The sequence below is a fragment of the Oncorhynchus mykiss genome, chromosome 10, assembly GCF_013265735.2.
Source record: "Oncorhynchus mykiss isolate Arlee chromosome 10, USDA_OmykA_1.1, whole genome shotgun sequence".
Taxonomy (NCBI): Eukaryota; Metazoa; Chordata; class Actinopteri; order Salmoniformes; family Salmonidae; genus Oncorhynchus; species Oncorhynchus mykiss.
Genome location: NC_048574.1, coordinates 27,653,773 through 27,677,150, shown reverse-complemented (window position 1 = coordinate 27,677,150; position 23,378 = coordinate 27,653,773). Strand labels below are relative to the sequence as shown.

Here is a 23,378-nt window from a genome sequence, read left to right as displayed (position 1 = left end):
GATGGAGCTAGCTACTATCACAGCCAGAGTAGCGGCACAATTGGGATGTGGCCCAGCTTTAAGCCTACGTTTTTCCTGGTTAGCCTCTGAGCCAGTTGGATTTAATGAGTCACTTATCTGTTGATTATGGTTAAAGGTAGAATCTTTAGTTGCTACAAACACATTTTTTACTCCAATGTTTGTAAACAATGTAAATATATACAAACCCTGTATAGCCTTAAAACATGGTTCAAACTATACTTTTGATTTATGGGATGGCCAGTCCTTGCTTCTATACCTCTGCTAGGAATTTGAGAATGGTTACATTTCTCCAGGCCCATCCCTCAGCTTTCACCAAAACAGAGGCAGGCTTTGGTATTGTTTCAACTAAGGATTCTAGCTTTAATAGTTACAGTTTGGTTGATACATTACCAGAGAAACAGGCTCAAGCAGCATAGTGGAGACTTATCCAGTCCTTCCACCTATGGCTGGCCTTAATTCCTTAGGAAAGGAGATGAGGAACACAAGCAATTTTAGAGTATTGGGACAAAGCCTGGTTGTCATAGGACTGCTCTCCGCATCACGCTCTGACTGCTCAATTAGCCCCACAGAGAATTGTCTCCCTCCCTCCCATCACTGTTCCCTAGACCTGGCCGCAGCTAACTCCCCCCTCTACTGTGAGGTGGCCAGGACCAGTGATGGATGGTGTCGTTTAGCAGCTCCCTTCAGCCAAACTCACAGAGATCGGGCCAAATCACTTCCATGTCTGTCAGCTACAGTAGCCTTACTGTAGCACTGCACCCTCTTGGCTAGGTTGTTATAAAATACAATGTGTTTTCACTAGCTCTCCTGAATAACTAAAGGTAATACAAATAGTAATATGCTTAGCCTACTAGCCTAGTCTGTCTTCTACCTGATATAGCCCAGGCATATTCGGACAATATTAGGCAAACTGCACTGAGATTGGACCAAATACTCCCATGTTCACCAAAACAACTAGCCACTATCCTTAATATCGGTAAGGCAACGAAAAATGAAGTTAGAATCACACTGACACAGATGACGCACACAGCCAAATCAGATTTCTTACAGGACTCAAAGTTATTTTGTTTCACACAGTTTAGGAAATATGGGCACAAAGGGTGCCTCTCAATGAACATGTTTACCCCTGCTGATTGCACCTACATCTAATAATTTTCAATGGTACATTCTATTATGTGGTGGTCCACAATATGTATTTTCTAAGGTGCTGTGATTTATGACAATGGAATTGTGTGAAATGATTTAGACCCTCATGGGTTATTTAGAATAGATGAACAAGTTCACCCTTGTACTTTACTTTACTTTAATACATAGACTGAGATCCACAGGGCTGCTGTGTGCATCACGGCATCCAATTGAATGTGATAAGAATGCAGTTGGAGCTGTGTGCGTATTTGTAACATTTCCATGTGTAATATAAGTGAGAGAGAATGTGTGTGTTCAGCGCACAAACAAAGCTCTGTAGGAGTCAGTGAGAGGAGGAAACTGTAAAACAGCCCTTCCATCTCACACCCAAGAGATTCTCTCAGCGGGACTGGCGTCACCTGTTCTGTCTCCCAGCCCCATGCTGTCTACTCATCCACTTCTCTTCTCTTTAGAGGAACTGCTCCCCAAATCCCAGCGCCTTTCAGTAGCGCTTCACATCTCAGCCTCTCTCTCTCCGCTACGCTGCCTGCCTGCGTTTGTTCAGCCGCCCGACATTCAGCTCACCTGCATAAAAAACAGTGTGAGAAGCACAGGGTAGAGCAACACAACCCCCCTCCTTGCTGCCAAAGGCATGTTTGAGGGGTCCCCTGGGATATAGTGGGGGGAAATAGAGCTCCGCAGCGCTCTGCGTGAGAGCTCGCAAGCTTTGAAGCCTTTCAAGAACCTGGGATTCTGCTGTGGTGAATGTTTATGCTGCGAACAGAGAGGGAGACCTTGGTGCTTGTTTTTTATTTATTTATGTGAATCCAGACCTTTTTTTTATGCCTTTAAAACAACTCAGGCGCTCAAACGCCAGTCAAAGACTATTTAAACTGTTTCTTCTCTGAGTGAAGTCAGCCACAGTTGCAGCAGACAAAATGCTGCCAACTTCTGATGGCAAGTTTTCAATGCCGCCCTCCCCCGTACCTCGGAAACTTAAAGAATGTGTAGCGTTGATGCGTGTTCATGCAAGGAATCCAAGTTTATTCCAACAGCAAGCAAAGTGAAAAAAAGGCTTTTAAATGTTGACAGTAGTACATGCCCTAATTCTAATCCTTTTAAAATAGATTTTCAGGTACTCTTTAAGTTTGACACTTTTTTTTCTTCTGAATATTGCTCTATCCATGCTTCAGCTGGTTTACAGTTTTAGTTTTTCGTAAAAAAATGTGTAACCTTGATTCATATTAACCTACAACATGTCAATCATACAATGTATTCCTGATTATACTGGCCTTCTAGTGACTATCCCTCTCTCTGTGTGGATATAACCCCTCCTCTTTCCCCAGGTCAGCGTCTGTTTGGGGAGACCATCTTGGGTCTGACCCAGGGCTCAGTGTCTGACCTGCTGGCGAGGCCCAAGCCCTGGCACAAGCTCAGTCTGAAGGGACGTGAGCCCTTCGTCCGCATGCAGCTCTGGCTTCAGGATCCACGCAATGTGGAGAAACTCATGGACATGAAACGCATGGAGAAGAAAGGTAATCCTTCGTTCCTCCCCTCTCTATTTTTAGTGTTCTTTACCTCCAGCCCTACCTCAACTCTGTAACCAGTTCTAAATCACCCCCTAACCTAGCCCTTACGACAGTGTGCCATTTACCCCGCCTTGTACTCTGACAGTTTAGGCAGAATTTGTGCCTCGTTTTCCTTGGATAGGATTTGGAGTTGGGCATTAGTGTGTCCTATGTCCTGTACTTGTAACTTAGACAGATACTAGGATAGAAAGAACAGTCTTTGTACACTGATCTAGCTACTGGATAGCTACCTCCATAGGCCATATTTTTACCCACCAACATCAGTCGTCGTCGTCGTCCCCCCAGGATCGTGCCATATCCTCAAGGCCGCCATGCTACCCTCGTAAACGGAAGTAAAGAATACTGTGAAACGAGATGGAGCAAGAGCGCAATCTAGCCAACAAGAGAGAGGAAGAGGAATAGTGATTGCTCTTTTTCCTCCTCTAATAGCCCAGATGTGTCTCTGGGCTGCCGTGTCAAACAGCCCATGCCCAGAGCTCCTGGTTAAAAAGAAAGGGGGGAGGAGGTGTGTGTGTGTGTGTCGAAGAGCGGGGGGTGGGGGGGTATGTGTTTCTCAATGCTGTCGAGATCGATCTGGGTGTGAGACGTCAACGCTCTCATCAAACATGACAGGCCCCAATCTCTCCGGGGTACACTTATTCAAAGTCCAATGCACTCATCAGAGCCCTCTTTTCTCCCCTTCCACCCACTTCCCACTCTCTGTAAGCTAAGTGAACATTCTTGGAGTGATTAGGCCTATTTAACACTTCTCCCAGGGTATCATCATTACTGGTCCTTCTTTGGGGCTGGGGCTGACGCTAGGCTACTTATGAGTCAATGCCCAGCCTGCAGGGGTATGTGTGGGTTAGCGTAGCATGGAGGCTAACCTCTGGGAGCCTCATCATCAGCCAGCTAACGCTAGGGCCTGGAAGTTATTTTCCCTGCCTCAAGACCAAATCAAATGAAAAGTGTGGTTGTTTTTACGCACGTGTACACGCTTGAAGTAGAAAGCACAGGAGTGAACAGGAGGAAGCTGACGGGCTGTGAGCATCAACTTCGTCATAGTGTGTAAATTTCTCAAGTTTACTCGGATCAATGTTGGTAAAATAAGCAGATAGATTGAATGGTTCATTTGTAGAAAAGAGGAATTGTTTTGATCTTCCATATGCTAAGTAGACTAAATATGTAGTTTAAAATGTGTTGGGCTGTAAGCTAAGGTTTATCAGTCAGATAGGCTGCATATTTGAAAACAATTGCAGCCTACCTGTGTTGATTTTCGACCATTGGCATATAGCCTAGGCAGGCTACGGCTGGGAAACTCGAGGAACCCAGATTTCAAGAGAGAATACTGTTATGTAGTCAAATGGGACTAGCTAAATTCTTTAGAAACTGCTTGGGTGTACTAGCTACAACTCTAATGTTTGTAAGCTGACATAACTGTTTAGCGCAGGTAGTTTTGTGCAAATTTTGAGGCCATTGATGGCGTCTCTCCGTGTGATTTTGGCGGTCCATATATCATTAAAATATCTAATGTCATTATCTATGAAATAAAAAAGGGGAACAATTCCGGTTTCATGTATTTAGTCTAACAGGCACACTGTGATAGAGAAAACAACTATATTACAGACAAAACAGAACTGTCCGATCTGAACAGCCATTCAGTGGGCCTGCTAGAATAAGAGCAAAATGTAAAAAACAGAGACAATAGTATATGTGAAATACTTAACAACATAATAAAGAAATAAGATTATGATGAGATGGGTAACTACATAATATACTTACAGTGGGGCAAAAAAGTATTTAGTCAGCCACCAATTGTGCAAGTTCTCCCACTTAAAAAGATGAGGCCTGTAATTTGCATCATAGGTAAACTTCAACTATGACAGACAAAATGAGAGAAAAAAATCCAGAAAATCACATTGTAGGATTTTAAATGAATTTATTAGCAAATTATGGTGCAAAATAAGTATTTGGTCAATAACAAAAGTTTATCTCAATACTTTGTTATATACCCTTTGTTGGCAATGACAGAGGTCAAACGTTTTCTGTAAGTCTTCACAAGGTTTCCAAAGACTGTTGCTGGTATTTTGGCCCATTCCTCCATGAAGATCTCCTCTAGAGCAGTGATGTTTTGGGGCTGTTGCTGGGCAACACAGACTTTCAACTCCCTCCAAAGATTTTCTATGGGGTTGAGATCTGGAAACTGGCTAGGCCACTCCAGGACCTTGAAATGCTTCTTACGAAGTTTGGGATCATTGTCATGCTGAAAGACCCAGCCACGTTTCATCTTCAATGCCCTTTCACTCAAAATCTCACGATACATGGCCCCATTCATTCTTTCCTTTACACGGATCAGTCGTCCTTGTCCCTTTGCAGAAAAACAGCCCCAAAGCATGATCTTTCCACCCCCATGCTTCACAGTAGGTATTGTGTTCTTTGGATGCAATTCAGCATTATTTGTCCTCCAAACACGACGAGTTGAGTTTTTACCAAAAAGTTATATTTTGGTTTGATCTCACCATATGACATTCTCCCAATCTTCTTCTGGATCATCCTTATGCTCTCTAGAAAACTTCAGACGGGCCTGGACATGTACTGGCTTAAGCAGGGGGACACGTCTGGCACTGCAGGATTTGAGTCCCTGGTGGCATAGTGTGTTACTGATGGTAGGCTTTGTTACTTTGGTCCCAGCTCTCTGCAGGTCATTCACTAGGTCCCCCCGTGTGTTTCTGGAATTTTTGCTCACTTGTGATCATTTTGACCCCGCGGGGTGAGATCTTGCGTGGAGCCCCAGATCGAGGGAGATTATCAGTGGTCTTGTATGTCTTCCATTTCCTAATAATTGCTCCCACAGTTGATTTCTTCAAACCAAGCTGCTTACCTATTTCAGATTGTCTTCCCAGCCTGGTGCAGGTCTACAATTTTGTTTCTGGTGTCCTTTGACAGCTCTTTGGTCTTGGCCATAGTGGAGTTTGGAGTGTGACTGTTTGAGGTTGTGGACAGGTGTCTTTTATACTGATAACAAGTTCATTAATACCATTAATACAGATAACGAGTGGAGGACAGAGGAGCCTCTTAAAGAAGAAATTACAGGTCTGTGAGAGCCAGAAATCTTGCTTGTTTGTAGGTGACCAAATAGTTATTTTCCACCATAATTTGCTAATAAATTCATTAAAAATCCTACAATGTGATTTTCTGGATTTTTTTTCTCATTTTGTCTGTCATAGTTGAAGTGTACCTATGATGAAAATTACAGGCCTCTCTCATCTTTTTAAGTGGGAGAACTTGCACAATTGGTGGCTGACTAAATACTTTTTTGCCCCACTGTATACCAACCTAATCTGTATATTTCTTCAGAAAAATGTATTTTCTTCAGGATTGCTCTGTCTTTGGCTGTGAACTCCTGGCAGGGGAGGTTGAAGTTTGTCTTCACAATAAGCATTAATGGTAGGAACAGTGAACCTATTTCTTGCTGATGTCCATATAATTAAACATAATGCAAGTCCTTTATACTGCAAAACGTTATTTATGTGTTGTTTAAAGCACGTTACACATCACTACTGGTACAAGCCAGAGATGTACTGACATGTTTTGGGGATTTTAAGATATCTTGAAGGCTAGAAAGTGAACAAAAGTATTTAATACATTGTATAAATAATGTATACATTTAATACATTGTATAAATACATATTTATAAATAAATAAATATTTAATACAATAAAAATAAAGACCATTTTAAATAACTTTTTTTACTAGTATAATGTGTGTCCCTCAGTTTTATTTAATTAGTGTTACTGCCTTAAATCAGGATATAGGATATACAAGAACCTTGAGCATTCTCTCAAAGGGCAAACTGTTATCGGGGGAGGGGTCTATATTAAATAAAATGATAAACTAATCACAACCTTTTAGTATGTCATATATTTGAGGATTCCATTGATAGTGTGGTGTGTCTACATCCAGTGTTACTCAGTGTAAATGAAGCGAGATAACATTGTGAGAAAAATGATTCATCTTATTCACTTTAGTAAATTATTTTTGAAGTAATGCTGATTTGAGCGTTTGTGGCCTCTACCTCTGAAAATCGTGTACATTTTTTCTAAAATGTATGGAGGACCAAACATAATTAAATGAATGAATGAATGAATAAATTAATTAATTAATAAATAAATGCACACATAAATAAATACATGCGCATACAAAAATATAAATAAATACACATACATAGATAAATCATTGTTTAAGTAATTAATCCCACTTTCATTTATTTTATACATTTATTTTATTTCTTCAGAGGCAACCAGGGTTTTGGTTATAATGTCCTGGTACTTAGTAAAGTTCATGATGCCAATGCCGTTTATCAAACTCCAGGGGGTGCTATGTCAGATGACATGAAAATATAACTCTTTGGCCACGCACACCAGTGGTGGGTTTGGCGTTGGAAAAACAGAAGCATATGTGGTAGGGCTGGGCGGTATGGCCTAAAAATATTTTTTGTCAAATTGTTGTGTATGATGCTTTATTGATTAAAAAAAAAAAATGTTTTCTCTAAGTAAGCTTTGTTTTAAAATAAAGGTCATATACACTGCATTTCCAATGGTCAGCAATAATTTAATGAATTCAGGTCTTGTGAAAGGCCAAATATAAGCCTTCCACCAGACCCACTAATAATTTAAGTATATTATCAAAATAGTTTAACCTGCTTTTTTTGCAATCACTGATCTGTCTTTCAAGTATGTCTATGAAAATGAACCCAAACCATGAACCCGAACCTAATAATGACTAACTACTTGTAGAAGGCATTATAGAAAATGAACACAGGTCTCATAAATAATCTCTGACACACAAGCACACATGCTAGTGAGTAGCCAGCTAATCTTTATATTTAAAGTTTAGCCAACTTGGATCTATTTGCTAGCTAACAAGGTAGAACAGTTGTTATGAACACACCCTTCTATCCATCTCAACTGTTTAAACAGTATGCTAGCCTGTCCACTTTGTTCAGATGTTGAAATCAAGTGGCCTACCTTATTTTTCAGAACGAGAGCGAGTTGCCAATTCCTTATGTAATTGTCTTTGGCTAAAATGCTGCTAGCGGTACTTGGTACCGCAATGCCGCGCTCAACAAACTTAGCATTCATTTTCCAGAATCAATGGTCATTGATACTCCTGTTTTAGTAGTGTCTGCTCTGTGCACAATTTGAGTAGTTGAGACATAAAAAGGGTATCATTAGAAAGGTTAACGTCTCCTCTATTACAGTAAAATAACGTCTCAATGTGTTACGGTGTCCATATGACCCATTCTGTTGGACCAACCCCTTGTGTGTGTGTGTGTGTGTGTGTGTGTGTGTGTGTGTGTGTGTGTGTGTGTGTGTGTGAGAACCATAGAGGAAGAGGGGAAGCGCTAAAAACTGTCCAAAATAATCCCAATGCATTTCTATGGGCTTATTTAGGACCTAAGCTTTTCCCCTGCCTGCCTGCCTTTGGAACAACATCTCCCATTGTTAAACAGAGACATGCATCTTGTCATTAAATACAGTTCTCTGGTGTAAACAAGAAGGTGCATATAGCACAGAAGGAGCGAAGGACACGAAACCAAAAAGACAACATGAGAACAAGCAGACATAAACGGTCGTAAAAAATGTTTAAAAAAGACATTGCGATACAGGTATTTGGAATATTGCACACAAACATACCTTCAAATGAATTTTATATATCTCCCAGCCCTAACCTACAGTAAAATATGGTGGTGGATCTTTGATGTTAAGGGGCTAATTTGCTTACACTGGTCCTGGGGCCTTTGTTAAGGTCAACGTCATCATGAACGTGACTAAGTACCAGGACATTTTAGCCAAAAACCTGCTTGCCTCTGCAAGGAGGCTGACACTTGGCTACAAGTGGATCTTCCTCAAGACAATAATCCCAAGCACTAATCAAAATCCACAAAAAATAGTTAGTTTACCACAAAATCAACATTTTGCAATGGCCATCTCAGTTTCCAGACTTGAACCCCATTGAAAACTTGTGGTTTGAATTGAAGAGGGCAGTCCATTAGATCTGGAAAGATTCTCTACAGAGAAATGGTCCAATATCCTTCCCAACGTGTTCTCCAATCTCAGAAAACAGTTTAGGAAAAAAGTGTTGAAAACAGGGATGCCAATCATTTTTACCCCTATATTTATTTCATTGTTAAACAAAATCTCTTTCTCTGAAAAATTGTATTCATATAAAATAATTTAATTTAAAAAAAACATTGAAGCATACAATATAGATCAGAATTTGTATTATTTATTTTATAATTTTTTTCCTCATAATTTTGCCAATAATTATGGACCTGACTGTATGTAGAGAAACATTTATGAATTCTGGTCAGCATTTTTGTATTTCCTTGCTCATTTATTTATAGCAGGTTTGTTCCTCCAAACAAATGCCACATAATTCAAGAATGACCCATATAATAAAACATGTTTCTATTTTTGGTCCATAATGTGACTTGTGTGACTTCCGTGTCACACATGCCATGTAAACGTGTTTAAACATATCAAGTACTGTAAAATATGGGTCGTTAGAGGTGCAGGCTCTATGGTAACCTTACCACCCATGTTGTCTTGTTAGTGAATTAGCGTCTCCTGAGTATTTATGTGGTAATACTGCCCCCTGGTGGTAATAAATGCATTTGATTTTTGTGTTTCTTGTATTAGTGTATTTAGCTATGGCATCTGCCTGTGATCCTTATAAAAGATCACATCCACATGTGTTGTATGTTGAAATGGAATGCTGTTATATTTCAATTGCTGTGGACAGATAACATTTCAGTGTCATGTTGCTTGTATGAATTTAAAGCAGAATTAAAGATAACATCTTTTCATTTGTCAGGCCTGTGTGCAGCCCTGTCAGGCAAGTCTACATGGCATCCTCATGATTTAGTTAACCCTTCCGTCTCTTTATAGAGGGCTCACACACTTTTAACCCTTTCCCCTCCCGTCTCTCCTCTCCCCGCCAGCCTACATGAAGCGGCGCCACAGCTCGGTGAGCGAGAGCCAGACTGCGGACAGTGGGGGCTTGTCAGGGGGAGACTTCAGCCAGGGGGGCAGCCCCCAGCACGGCCTCGGCCACCACCTGCACCAGCAACAGCCCCCCCAGCAGCACCTGAAGAAGGCTCGTGTTGTGCTGGCCCCCGAGGAGAAGGAGGCCCTGAAGAGGGCCTATCAGCAGAAGCCCTACCCCTCGCCCAAGACCATCGAGGAGCTGGCGTCACAGCTCAACCTCAAGACCAGCACCGTCATCAACTGGTTCCACAACTATAGGTGGGTGGAGAGGAACTGGGAGAAGGCTGGAAATGGATGCAGATCTGGGTCCAAATATTTTTTTGTCACTCTTGCTTTTTTCTGTGTTGACATGAGAGACTCCCAGCTGTGTGTCTGTGTCTGACTGAGGGTTGTTGGGGTTCTCTCTCTCAAACCTCCAGGTCTCGTATCCGACGGGAGCTGTTCATTGAGGAAATCCAGCGAGGTGAGGGCGGTGAGGGTGTCTCCCCGTCCACCAGAGCGGGCAAGGCCAGCGAGGGCGAAAGCTGCGACGGCACCGAGTCGGATGGCACGGTGGAGGGCACTCGCCCCGGCCACGAGCACCACCCAGCCTCGGAGGGCGAGTGGGGGTCCGACCACAGGGACGAGGGAACCACCTTGGCCACCGGCAGCACCGCCGCAGGTACCAGCGGCCACCACAAGGGCGGTGCCCTGGACAGCCTGTTCAGCTTCCCCGAGATCAGCCATGTTTCCTCTGTGTCCGTGGCTGCTACCGCCGCTGCCCGCAACCCCCGCGACAACAGCCTGCGCAAGAAGAAAGCCGCCAACCTCAATAATATCATCCACCGTCTGGAGAAGGCCGCAAGTAAAGACGAGCCCCATGAGTGGGAGTTCTAATATGGTCCCCCCTGCTCACGCTACCGGGGAAAGTTCCTATTTTTCTAGAGCCCTAACTGCACAGTCCCAAGGCCAAGCCTGGAGCAGTACTGCCAGAGAAGAACTGGTGTCTTTTACGAGTTTTCATATCAAAGAGGGTTTAGAGATTTTTTTGAGAAGCGAAACGACAGCAACAACCTGATTTTCTTTGTAGATAAAGCACTTAACAGCCCTTCTAGCCAAAGGGCCCCAACTCCACCGGCCAAAGGTGCAAAAGAGACAAAAACTTGCGCTACTCACAAAGGAGCTTCACTCCACAGGACGAAACTGTCACGAGAAGCAATTCTGTGTTTTATTTGTGTGTGTGTGTGTGTGTGTGTTTCCCTTTGAGAGATTTATTCGCCACCTCAAAGTTTTTCTAACCTTTTTCGCTCAGTGAATTCTCACAACATCTAACAGACTAAATGTTACAATCTTTTCTCTGTTTTCTAAGAGGTTCCTCCTAATAACTCCATTGCAGCTGTTTGGTATCTGTAAGGATCGTCAAACGGAAAGCCAAGCGTTTAAAACATTTGTGTCTGCAGGAGAGAAGGACCATGAAGTGATCCTTTCCCAAGCAACCTTCTTCTCTGTGCCCCAAAAGTTGCCATGTAATGGCTTTGGAACTCTTAATATGCTATGGACTCCATTGAGAAAGGAATCAACATTTTTGTATAGTTATTTTTCTCCTCTGAGAAAGAAAAAAAGTATTTAGCAATTTGGTTGCCACTAAGAGATTGCACAGTCGGTCGACTCTAAACAATGCTAGTTTCGATTCCTAAATACTTGGGAAGGATAAAATGATAAGTGAACATACGATTTATCAGTTGTTGAAAGGAATGATGAAAAAAGATTCACTTTAATTCACATTTTTTCAACGTACAACATAAAATGCAACAGTTATGTAAGGAAAAATCTGAAAACATTTTGTGGTAGCTGACTTTTAGTGTTCTTTCTCTTGAGTGATCTAGAAACTTTTTGATAAGTAGTGCACATTTCTTTCATAGCTTTAACTGACTTTCGGGGATGCCATTTTGGTGGCACCGGGAGCGTTTGTTTAATACACTCAATTTTAGGCCAAAATCAGGTTTGAGAATTAAGAAAACAAACAAAAAAAATAATGAAATGTATACAAGTTAATGGAGAGAAAAATATTTCCGTCTAGATATTTTTTAAAACAAAAAGTTACGAACCTGCTTTTTAACCACAAAAACCACACTATTGAGACCTCAGAACCGGGGCGGGCAGTGGAGCCGATGGCCGCTGTACTTCACAGGCTGGCCCTAGGACGGGGAGGCTTGCGTTTCATTGGGTGAAAAAGCCAGGAGATGCACAGCTCACTTTACTGTATATTCCAAGGTTCAGGCTCTTTTGCTCTCAACTCTTTACCTATGGTTGTATGTATATATGTACATTGTCAAAACAAAAGACAGAAAAAGAAAGACAAGAAACCCCCGTTCCTGTTGCATGCGGTGCGCTGAGTCGGTGGAAGAGATTGACTCTCCTCTGCTTGTGTATTCCCATACCGACGAGCTACAGGACTGATCTAGTCATGGTCGACCTGTCATACGTCCCTCCTTTAAACCCCTCTGAGAAATATGCTCCACAGGCTGTCATGTTGGTTTGCTCAGAGGTCAAGAGGCCAAATGTACCCGTACTTAGTAGAGATATTTCAAGGTACATTTTTACTTATTTAATAACCAATACCAAAAGTTCTATCCAAAGTACTGTTGATGTGACATCCCCCATCCAATTTGGTCGTCTCTGTTTCAAAGTCGAGCTTGATTCTTCCACCAGTCTTAATGCGCTCTCTTCCTTATATGAACAGTTTTAAGATCAATTCAGGACTGTTATGTAGCATCTCCATTCTCCACTGGTCTCAACAAGTCCTCTTATCTTCAGCTGAAACTCTTGGCTTGCCTCGTGAATATATCTCAGAGGTTAAGATCACTTGACACGGGTCAATGGAAGAAACAAAGACATTCATTTTATACTCAACCCTCAACCCATCCTCCCTCTCCCAGACATGGTAGAACAGTAGAAACCCCTTCGCACACACCGATCACAACCTTCTCCCGCCTCTCCCGTTCCTCCTATGCCACAAGCTCACAGTGCCTGCCCGCCCACTGCCTCTCCCTCTGTGTTTGAGTGTGTGAGAGCACACGTACGTGTACGCAAGTAGACGTGTGCTTGTGTGATGTTGTATGCACGTGCTGTAGGAAAGGGGTGTAAGGGTGTTAGAGAGGACTAGCTGCCCTGCTCTGCCATACACACCCCTAAGTGTGATTGGCTCTGTGCGTGTTTTATACGTCTTTGATTTGTACATGCCTGCACACAGAGTGCACAACTGCCACCCTTTCTTTCTTCTAAAGCTGTTTTCCAAGTTATCACTTACTGCATAGCAGACTCACAAATACATTAGGTCTCCTTTATTGCCATATATTAACGACTCACAGTAGATCACTTCAACAAAGTTTTTTTTGTTACATTTTTTTGTTCTACTTATTTATAGGGGCTGTACTTTACATTTTAATGTCTTATTTGATTTTTGTTTTACATTATTATTATTATTAATATTATTATTATTATTGTTATTTTCGTGTGGGACTATAAGGGGTCATGTAAAAAAAAAAAAAAAAAAACATTTTAGACTGATAGACTGCCGGCAGTATTGGGTTATACTTACGAGATGTAGTTGTCATACATGTATATTAGTGAAATTTGAATATGTTTTGACAGTGTCATTTATATGGTTTGAACTCAATTGAGAGATGATGTCATCGATAGCATTATGGTGCATTCACCTTTCGTGATGTCTGTGCAGTTTTCTTTTCTTTTTAACTTGTATGTATTTTCCATGAAGATAGATCACCTCAGCAAGCATCATTGAAATCAGGTTGACTCATTCTATTTTGTACATTTTCCGTGAATCACTGAACCCAGCACAGGACAGAAGTTGTGGTGGGGTTCGAGAACCAATAGCATCTGAATGTCTAGAACTGCAGTCCTTTGGCATCACCTCTGAATCTGGCATTTTATTTCTGAAATGTTCCAGCTTTATTTGAGATTAATAAACTGAGGTACTGATCGGATCGCTATATATGGGCTTAGATCTAGCAAGAGAGTGTGACTGGCATTTCCTGTTTATTGGATCGGGAGGTTTCCTGTCTCTACAACCTAACCAGCATGTGGCCCTGCACAAGGCTAGGGATCAGAAAACTGGAGTGAACTATAAACTGTGATGCACTTGCTGACATCTAAAACGTTTGTGAAGCTCTTAGTACTACGTACACAGACTATTCAGGAGATGTTTATTTCCGCAGTTATTATTTGCTAAATATAGGTTTAGTTCCTTAAAACAAAAACGTATCCAATTACATTTTTATACGTAACAATAACACAAACAGGTGTGTAAAGCACAAGCACTACTGACAAACAACCTCTAAAAAGGGCGGAAGGCAAATAAACTGTCACAATTTACCTTAAAAGTTGAATTGCATGCTGTTAAAAATGTTCTATCCTATTCTGACTTTACAGTAAGCTTACTCTTTAAAGACATCACATTATCAACAAAGAAAGAGATTATTGTCAACTTTTCAAATTGTGCACATTTGGAGCACAATACATTGGACTTAATATATGGCTGTCTGATCCTTGCGTCATACCCTGGCTCTAGAGTGGGTCCTGAATGCCTACTGTTCAGCTGCCCCTCCTACAGCAAAGCTGGTGGTGATTAGATCACCTCTGGAGGGCAGTGAAGTTAGCACACTGTTCAGAAGCCCTGCGTCCTGGCTGGTTCCAAACTACGCTCCCTCAAGTGCCACACTGCCAGTCTGGCCAATCACAGCAGTCCCTATCAGCTGGTCATATTGTTCAACTGAACTTCGAATAAAAGCACAAGTACTGCGACAAGTTTAAAATAATTGTCTTTCCATTTAATGGCTGCAAGTAAAGCTTAAATTGATCATACCCAAAAACATTACCTTTCAAAAAAGGAGTTGATGTTTTAGCACTATTAAAGAGACATCTTAGCTTAGCACTTACCGTCTGCGAGTCTTTTCCTCCAGACTATCTTAAGTCCATAGGAGTGCCTTTGCCTTAAAGTGACCGAAGTGTTGATATTGTTTTAAGGATTGCTCATAAATGAATGCAGTAAGCTGGCCCAGTCTCTTAGTCTGAAGTCTTGCTCCCATCCCATCGTCATTCTCATGAGACTTTTCATCACTGATCTCCAAGTCTTGTGCAGGCACCACATGGAAACAAGCAATAATTTTGATTTGTCTCCCACATGCTGTGTCCTCAACACAGCTGTTGACGTCTGTAGCAAAGTTGTTTTGTCTGGAAACGCTCCACTGCTGTTGAACAAAAGGGGTCCAGTTCTGTGACTGTCTGCAGACCTGGGCTGGCTCCTCCAGAGGTGATGCCAATACAGACTTGTAGGCCACAGATCTGTAGGAGGTACACAATCAAAAGTCCATATGCAGATAGTCGGTATGGCTCTCATTAACAATGATGCAGCCTTGAGAGTCTGGTAGAGACACTAGTGAAAGGGATTTCATCAACAGTATGTGAGTCTCCCAGAGGGATTTCATCAACAGTATGTGAGTCTCCCAGAGGGATTTCATCAACAGTATGTGAGTCTCCCAGAGGGATTTCATCAACAGTATGTGAGTCTCCCAGAGGGATTTCATCAACAGTATGTGAGTCTCCCAGAGGGATTTCAGTTTGATATTATTACTAACATGTCAAGTTGTGCTATCATGATGTCAACTGTTCCCAGCTATACCCTGTTAGTACAGGCCACAATAGCGATAGCTGACAGGCAGTGCTTTTTGACTCTGAGTTACATTTCTGTGGATTTGTTTTTATTTTTCTATTTCTCATTTGATGCTAATGCAAGATTTGAACACGAGTTCTCTCACTTTTCCCCCCAAATCACGTTCTGCTGTCAGCCATTTTGGAACATCGCATGTAGTTTTGCCCTTTGGCCCAGAGGGAAAGGTTTTTGATCATTAACTTGTATTTGATTTTATCCCTATTAATTCATAGATCAATGTGTTTTGGATTATTTTTTAATCGTAATCTTTTAAAGGGGGGTTGTGCACTCTGAGCTAATGGAAGTCATTCTGTGGTGGAATTAGTTTTGAACTTTTCCCTATTTTCAACCCGTCTGAACGTCATTGCTTCTTGTTAACGTGTACCACACCTCTTTTTTCCTCATGCTATAGGTTAGGTTCACATGACATTGCTTTGTCAGACTCTCCTTCTCGAACAAGAGATTGCACCTATAGTATTCAAGGACACGATTCTCCTTGAGGCCACAGTCATGGAAATAATGCTGACTAGAACAGCACAGAACATAGACAAGGACAGATATCACACACCAATACATGAACAATACAATTGAAAGAGGACCAAATCAGGCTTGATTACCTTTCCGAGTTATTGTCTAGCACATGTTCATATAGACATAAAGAACAGGCAATGTTTATCAGTCGCAGTTAATACAGTGTTTATGTTGTAGGCAGTGGGTGTCCAAGAACTAGAGGTCGGTCCTCTTTTCTCTGCTCCTATTCATGTGTATACTTCTGTTATTGACGGGGAAAGGTTTTCTTAAAGTGTTGGTTAGATTTGTAGACACAGAGTTGTCTGTAGCTTTCTGAATGAATGGGTAAGATTCTGAGTATCATGAAGAATTAGGGGACTGGATTTGACAGTGGAACCCTGGAGCAAGCACCCAAAGCAACACTGGTTTATACAAAGGGCATTTTGCATGTGTTTGTTCAGTTTCTTTGTGCTACAGTTCCCTTCTGTGTTTTCATGTTCTTTTTCTGTTGTTAAGAAAAACATTGGTTGTTACATTGTTGCAGAAACCATATGATTATTTTGGATGAATTTCAGGAATTTGCCCTTTGCAAATATTTTTCTATAGAACTAAAGTAGATTGCTATCAATATTATATACACTGTCATATAAAGTTGTACAGATATATATCCTTATAGCAAGTTGTTAAGAATTACTATGGGTTTGTTTTTTGTTATTACTGTCAAAGTATTGGTAGTTCTCTCTCTATAGGGTTGATGTGTCCATAGCTTAGTTTTTTTCCCCATATCAGGACTACGAAAACCTCACACTGTAAGATCGACTTCAAGGATCGTTGCATACGTATTAGCATTAGCCAGCGCTAATCTCATGGTGTTTGTGTATCATGGATTCACATTTCTCTTATGACCCTCCAATTATTTCATAACCTTATGTTATTTGTGAGACAAACATTAACCCAGTAAACATGAAGACCAATGCCTTGATTCTCATTGAAGCATCTACATAACAGAACCATATGTCATTGCACATCACTAGCCCCAATCTATACTTGCTTTTATTTATAGTATAGACACTCCTTAGGCTTTGTTAGATTCTCCTTATTCAATGTCAACAGACACTGGTAGTGACAAAAGGTTTTTGACGATGTTTGCTGAAAGTGTGATGAAATCTGGAATGATTTGCTTTTGATTTGCCTTCCCGTTTTAAGATGAGATTTGATTTGAACATTAATGCATTTCTTTTTTTCTCATCTTTTTGCTTGTGTTAAGTCTCAGAAGTCAGCCAGGGACAGTAGTCTTGTGATTGTGAGAAGAATCAGAAGTTGCCATGTTAATAGAGTTGTGATGCCAGTGACATTGGACATGGAGACTAAAATAGTGGTCAACAATGGCAGCATTAATAATGTCATATTCAATCTGAATTTGGATTATTTAAGTGTGGTCACACATTACTTTATGCATTACTGATTGACTGCTGATTGACATTTTGCATCCAACACTCAGTGGTAGTTGGCATATAAGTTACGATGAAAAACTATATAATAAATGTTGACATCGATTAACGGTTGGTTGTGTTACAGTAGTTTTGGGCCTTTGTCGGCCAACTCCAAATGGACAACTAATTTTGCTCCCTTTAGAGTGACATCCAATATTGTGTTTTTTGAAAGCTGTGTTTTTAGAGCTTTAGTGAGGAAGCATGATATAACTACATCACCCACAGTCCTTTGCTGCTACCTTGTTTGCTTTCTATTCATATGAGAGGATGTTGTGGTGGAGGACGTATAAGCTGAGTGTCTATGGAGTCCCCTCCCTCAGTTCAGCTCTATGTCTCCATACTCACATTGACATGCTCCCAAGGCCTCAACTGACTGTATGAATTTGTAACTGGACAAATCCCTGCTGAAGTCATCAAATGTGTTTGTGTCCAGTTCACCTTTGTTTGGCCATGTGCTATATCTAAGTCTAAGATCGTTGTTTTCATGTTGTCGTATAATCCGATTCTCATTGACTATAGCCTTGTTCACATTGGAAGTTGACTCAAATCACATTTATTTTGCATATCCGATTCGAATGTGGTCTTTTTCCTGCAGTCTCAACAGCCAAAAAGTACATGGAATCAAATATTTCAATCCACATTTCAAACCACCTTTGAAGTCTGATACAAATATGATTCCTGGCCATGCAACTTGTGTCTGAACAGTCAAATCTGATTTATTCGCCCTCAAATGGTTTTTAAGACTGTTATTTGGCATATCTTGTTGCTTGCTAGCTACTCTGTTTCCAGTTTGACAAGAACATGTGGTCCCCTCCCTAGCTTGTTCATTGTTAGTGAATGTGCTAGAAAGCTAAACAGCTACCTAGCTAAGTGACTAAAAGTTGGATCATCTTATACTTTGAGGCTTTATAAGCAAAGCAACTTGAAGGTTGTCACCTTAGCCTGCTACATTACTTCTGAGTGATAGGCAGCAGGAGCACTGCCACCAATCAGCCTACACCACAGTGCACGCCCGTCATTACTAGCGTAGCCATGTCAGCAAATGACTGCTGTCTGAATACACATTTCCAATTTGGTCACTTGTAACTTGCTGTTTGTACAGTCCGTATTCCAAAATGGATTTGAAAAACAAAACTGATTTGAGTTTTAAGGCCTGCAGTCTGAACAAGGCTTAATTGTGTTAAGAACAAAGCTAGCTATACTCGCCAATGGTTTTTTGCTCCTCCCCTTTACTTCTACCCTACCAGGTTTATAAGCAACCTTCCTTAGGTCTATTTTTCAGCTGATAATTTTGAAACTAGGACACTACTTTTATCAAGCATGGAAAGAAGTCTGAGTGTATGAGTTAGGTGTTGGATGGTGTCAATTTGGCCGGCTCTCAACCTTCAAAGTGCCAGAGGTCTCCAACTTTCTGATGTTTGGTCAGGCAGCCATCTCACTATCAGTTTATCTACTGTAATGTCAAGTTGCTGTGTCAGTAGACTTTCAATTCCGTGTATATACTCTCTGATTACACATAGGTCACGTTGTTGGTCAAATGTCGTTAAATTACAGAACTTGAGAATGCCTGTTTCAATAGACACTGTAGATTTTCTGAGATAATTGAGACTAACATGTTTTAGTCTTTTTGATTTGTAAATGGGTGAAAGAAGATCAAGATTTTATACCAAATATTGTTTAATTCTTTTTCTACTGCTAAGGAGACCTTTTAGTACCTTGAATGAAAGGTTTATTGCTTAGCTCTTGTTTTGGCAAATGCGAGTGTTATTGGAGATGTACAGATATCGCTTCCATAGAAATTGATTTGTGCAATTTAGTTTCTTATGAAGGTTATGTGATTAGTTTTTTTAAAACCAAACTTCACATTGAAGTTAGTTACCATAATCTTACAAAATAAAAACAATCCCTTCAACCAAAAAAGTGTAATTCTCAACGAAGAGTTGGTACTTCCAACTGAAGAGTTTCAGCGCAATTCACTTTTCCTCCAACACTTCACTTATGAATTATAGCTTGACGTGGGGCAAAACATTTTGGCATTCATATGACATGGCGTGTGTGTGGAGTGTTGAGCAGCTCCTATGCAGTTATGGGAGGCAGTTTCCTTATTCCTTTTAGTTCGTGTCCTCTTTTTTTTTACTGACTGCTTTTGAAGTGAGGAACCCTCCCACCATCTCAGCTGGTCTAATTTTGTCTCAAAGCTCAGGTGGAAACTACTTTTAGCAGAGTCCTTGTGTCACTGTCACTGGCAAAAACAGTTCTCCCCCTTCATCTTCAGTCCAGAGAGAGGTGTAGTTAGTTGCTGTCGGCTGATTTTTATTTTTCTATGAAGCAATTCTAAGCCTCATGATCAGCAATGAAAGGTTGACTCCACCTTCACAGGAAAAAAATAATCTTCTTCCAGTTTCAGTTTGTTCTCTCGTTTGGTTCCTTTTTATTTGGTCATTTAAGTCATGTAGTCTGTTCCCAGCACTGTAAGACAGTCCCTATACAATATGGAGAAGCAATATCACTGTATGAAACTCACAATGTATTATTGTTATTATTATTATTATTATTATTCACTAGCACCCTAGGTGTGATAATTGAAGTAAATATCTTTTATACAAACACAAAGTTGGGTGGTGTCTTTTTTTGCATGTTATTAAAAGGTATAAACATTTGCAATGTATGTAATGCCATGTGACGGGTTTGACTGAAGTGGCCTAAGGTGTTTCCGAATAGTCTACTTGGCATCTTCGCAGTCCTAAAAACACCACAGCTTTACACCCTAGAAACTACACTCTCAATACAACTGACCGTTACCTCAGCCTATTACACAGCACACGTTACTGAGTACTGTATGTTGCCCATAGGTCACTAATGGTGCATATTCCTTCAATTGTAACTAAAACACCTGTTTTCCAATAACATACGTTTTCCTAGGAAGTAGTATCTGTGATGTGCTTAATGAGCCTTGGTGACCCTTGACCTCTTCCTCCTCTCCTGGTCCTGTGGGTCTCTAGATGACAGGAAATGGTCATGACGGGCTCCATAGACAGGAAGTGGTCCTGCTGGATTATTTATAGAGCCTCTTTTGAAGACCTTTCAACTATAGCTAGCACTTCCCATCAATCTATAAAATTATAGCAGTACTCTTGTCCTAGTAGGTCTACTTTAAGTCGCTATGGATAAGAGTGCCTGCAAAATTACTAAAAGTTAAATGTGTCCCACTCACAACTCCACATAGGAGGTACAAACTAAACCAGTATCAATATGGTAGTAATCTTTTAGTTAATACATGTTTGTTTGTTTGTTTGCATAACTTGGTCCAATAACCTCCAGCACTGCTGCAGCTGTATGGATTCCCATCCTTGGTGGGGCTAACAAAAACTTTACTGGGGGGGGTGCATGCCAGCAAAGCCACTACACAACACTAAACAATACATTAATTGCACTATAACAGTGACAAACGGTGCCCACAAACTGTTAGGGCCTACATAAAGATGTCCCAATAGTAGTCCCAACACCTTACCACTGCTACACCTGGCTATCAGCGGAGCCTTGTCTGGCAGCGAAACAATTAATTCAGCCTCATTTACTTCCTTAAAAAAAGTAATAGCTGATATTGCTGCGTTGCCTAAACAAATGTAGTTTCTACTGACAATTGAGATGTGCAAACTATGGCATAAGGGGACGACAAGCGGCAATACGTAATTTAGATTAAGACATTAATGAGCAAGCTAGGATGGACATAGTCAATATAACTTTGTTCAGCTCTTTTGAAATGTACAGCGACATAATTCAGAACATGGGACATTCTTAGTGTTCTCCCTGTACACCAAGTCAGAACAGTGAGATAAATAAAGGGGGCATATAAAGCAGACAATGAAAGCTCTTACAATATTCGATGATTACATTTATCTAAAACAGGTTATAGGCTATATGTGCACCACCAAGTCAGAACTGTAGGCAAAATTAAGAGGGGAAAGTACATCAAATTATTAGGGTGAGGCACATGGGCTACCAACAGTTTACTACACTACATACATTTAGTATTACTTTCTTAGCGACAATATACATATCTCCCTGGCATATTACATAATTCATGCAGCAGCATACAATACATTTTTGGACACACCTTGTTGTGCTGTGCTCACTTGAACAGGAAGGTGTCCTTGGGCACATTTTGTTGAACTTTGTCATCAAATTCTGGCATTCTCTGGATTTACGGTACTTTCAAGACAACTGGGAAAACGGGGAAAAAACAAGGCTGAATCATGATGACGTCAGTGAACTTTAGGTCGTAGCTCTAGAAAGAGGCCTGAGTTCCCGACTTGCAATTCCAAGTTGGATGACCGTTCAAAACGTATTTTCCCAGTTGGAGCTAGTTTTTTCATGAGTTCCCAGTTGTTTTGAACTCACCGAAGTCAGATTTCACAGTTGTGAGTTAACAGTTGTTTTGAGTGGGGCAGAAATCATGCTGGATTGACAGCATGGTCAATGTTAAATGTTTATCATTTTAAGCTTGGAAAAGAGACCCTTAAACCAGAAATTGGGACCACACACCCACTCCACTGAATAGCAGGCTAGTGATTGCTTGGGAATGCTTGCAGTTAGCCACTGAGTTTGTGATTTCCAACTTGTTGTGTAATGTTTATGTCCAATGGTCGATGAGCAAGGATACGTTTTATCTATGTCTCTTCATTATTTCTGTTCATATGACAAGGATTTAACAAGATTTGCCAGTAGATTGTAAACATGATTCATGATGATGAAAGCTACTGTAACTATGTGATTTGATGTCATTTTATCTGTGGCCATTGACCTTGACCTTCTTGGATGGGCACTTCTAATGTAACTCTATGGCAGCACCCAATGGGTGCCCTGAATGACGTGTGGCCACTGCCACAGACAGATCTGGTTTCCTCCTCATGGATGGAGGAGACCTCTGATTTCCGTGCTGTGAATGGTCCTCTGCGTGGGACTAGGCTGTGCAACATCAGGACTCTAGGGTTACACCGCTATCAGAGAGAGCCTTCAGCAATTCTAGTACACCCCATCTGTCATTACAGACACACAACTTCCCTGGCTGCACCCACCGTCTCCCTCGGTACTGTACACAGATCTGGGATCAACTACTTCAAATCTGTCTCGAAGGACCATGCCGAGTGCCACCTTGTAAGGGTGCTCTCCGAAAAAGGTGTTGGTTTCAATAGGGTTTTGTCTATGCTCAATACAGACCAATTGTTTGGAGGGAAAACTGTCCTCCAATCAGGTGTATGTCCTACCACACACGTTCAAAACTGTATGGTGGTGTCTATTTTTTCCTGGAGTTTGGAGTGTGACTGTTTGAGGTTGTGGACAGGTGTCTTTTATACTGATAACAAGTTCAAACAGGTGCCATTAATACAGGTAATGAGTGGAGGACAGAGGAGCCTCTTAAAGAAGAAGTTACAGATCTGTGAGAGCCAGAAATCTTGCTTGTTTGTAGGTGACCAAATACTTATTTTCCACCATAATTTGCAAATAAATTCATTAAAAATCCTACAATGTGATTTTCTGGATTTTCTTTTCTCATTTTGTCTGTCATAGTTGAAGTGTACCTATGATGAAAATTACAGGCCTCATCTTTTTAAGTGGGAGAACTTGCAAAAGTGGGCTGACTAAATACTTTTTTGCCCCACTGTATGAGATCCGGAGCCTGCTGGTTTCCTGTTCTACTTGATAATTAATTGCACACACCTGGTGTCCCAGTTCTAACAATAAAAAAAAAAAGGTAGGTGCTCCTATTTAATACTAATCTTTTGAGACTGTATATATTGTAATATCTTCCCATGGTTATTTGCCCAAATTGGACTCTTTTGTTTGAATGAATCCTGAACATATTTAGATTAGCGTTAACAAACAAATTGAATCTCCCCCA

The 23,378-nt window shown here is 40.9% G+C and overlaps 1 protein-coding gene across 6 annotated transcripts in view; it reads left to right on the top strand.

The window, feature by feature from the left end:
• Positions 1 to 20,089, top strand: part of cux1a (cut-like homeobox 1a) — a 213,093-nt gene extending 193,004 nt beyond the window's left edge. For all 6 annotated transcript variants that reach the window (XM_021617952.2, XM_021617950.2, XM_021617951.2 and 3 more), the window contains 3 exons: positions 2,493 to 2,681; positions 9,718 to 10,021; positions 10,183 to 20,089. In XM_021617952.2, coding sequence (XP_021473627.2) covers positions 2,493 to 2,681; positions 9,718 to 10,021; positions 10,183 to 10,639 — 950 coding nt within the window. In that variant the 3' untranslated portion in view covers positions 10,640 to 20,089. The remainder of the gene's footprint in view (positions 1 to 2,492; positions 2,682 to 9,717; positions 10,022 to 10,182) is intronic.
• The last annotated feature ends 3,289 nt before the right edge of the window (positions 20,090 to 23,378 follow it).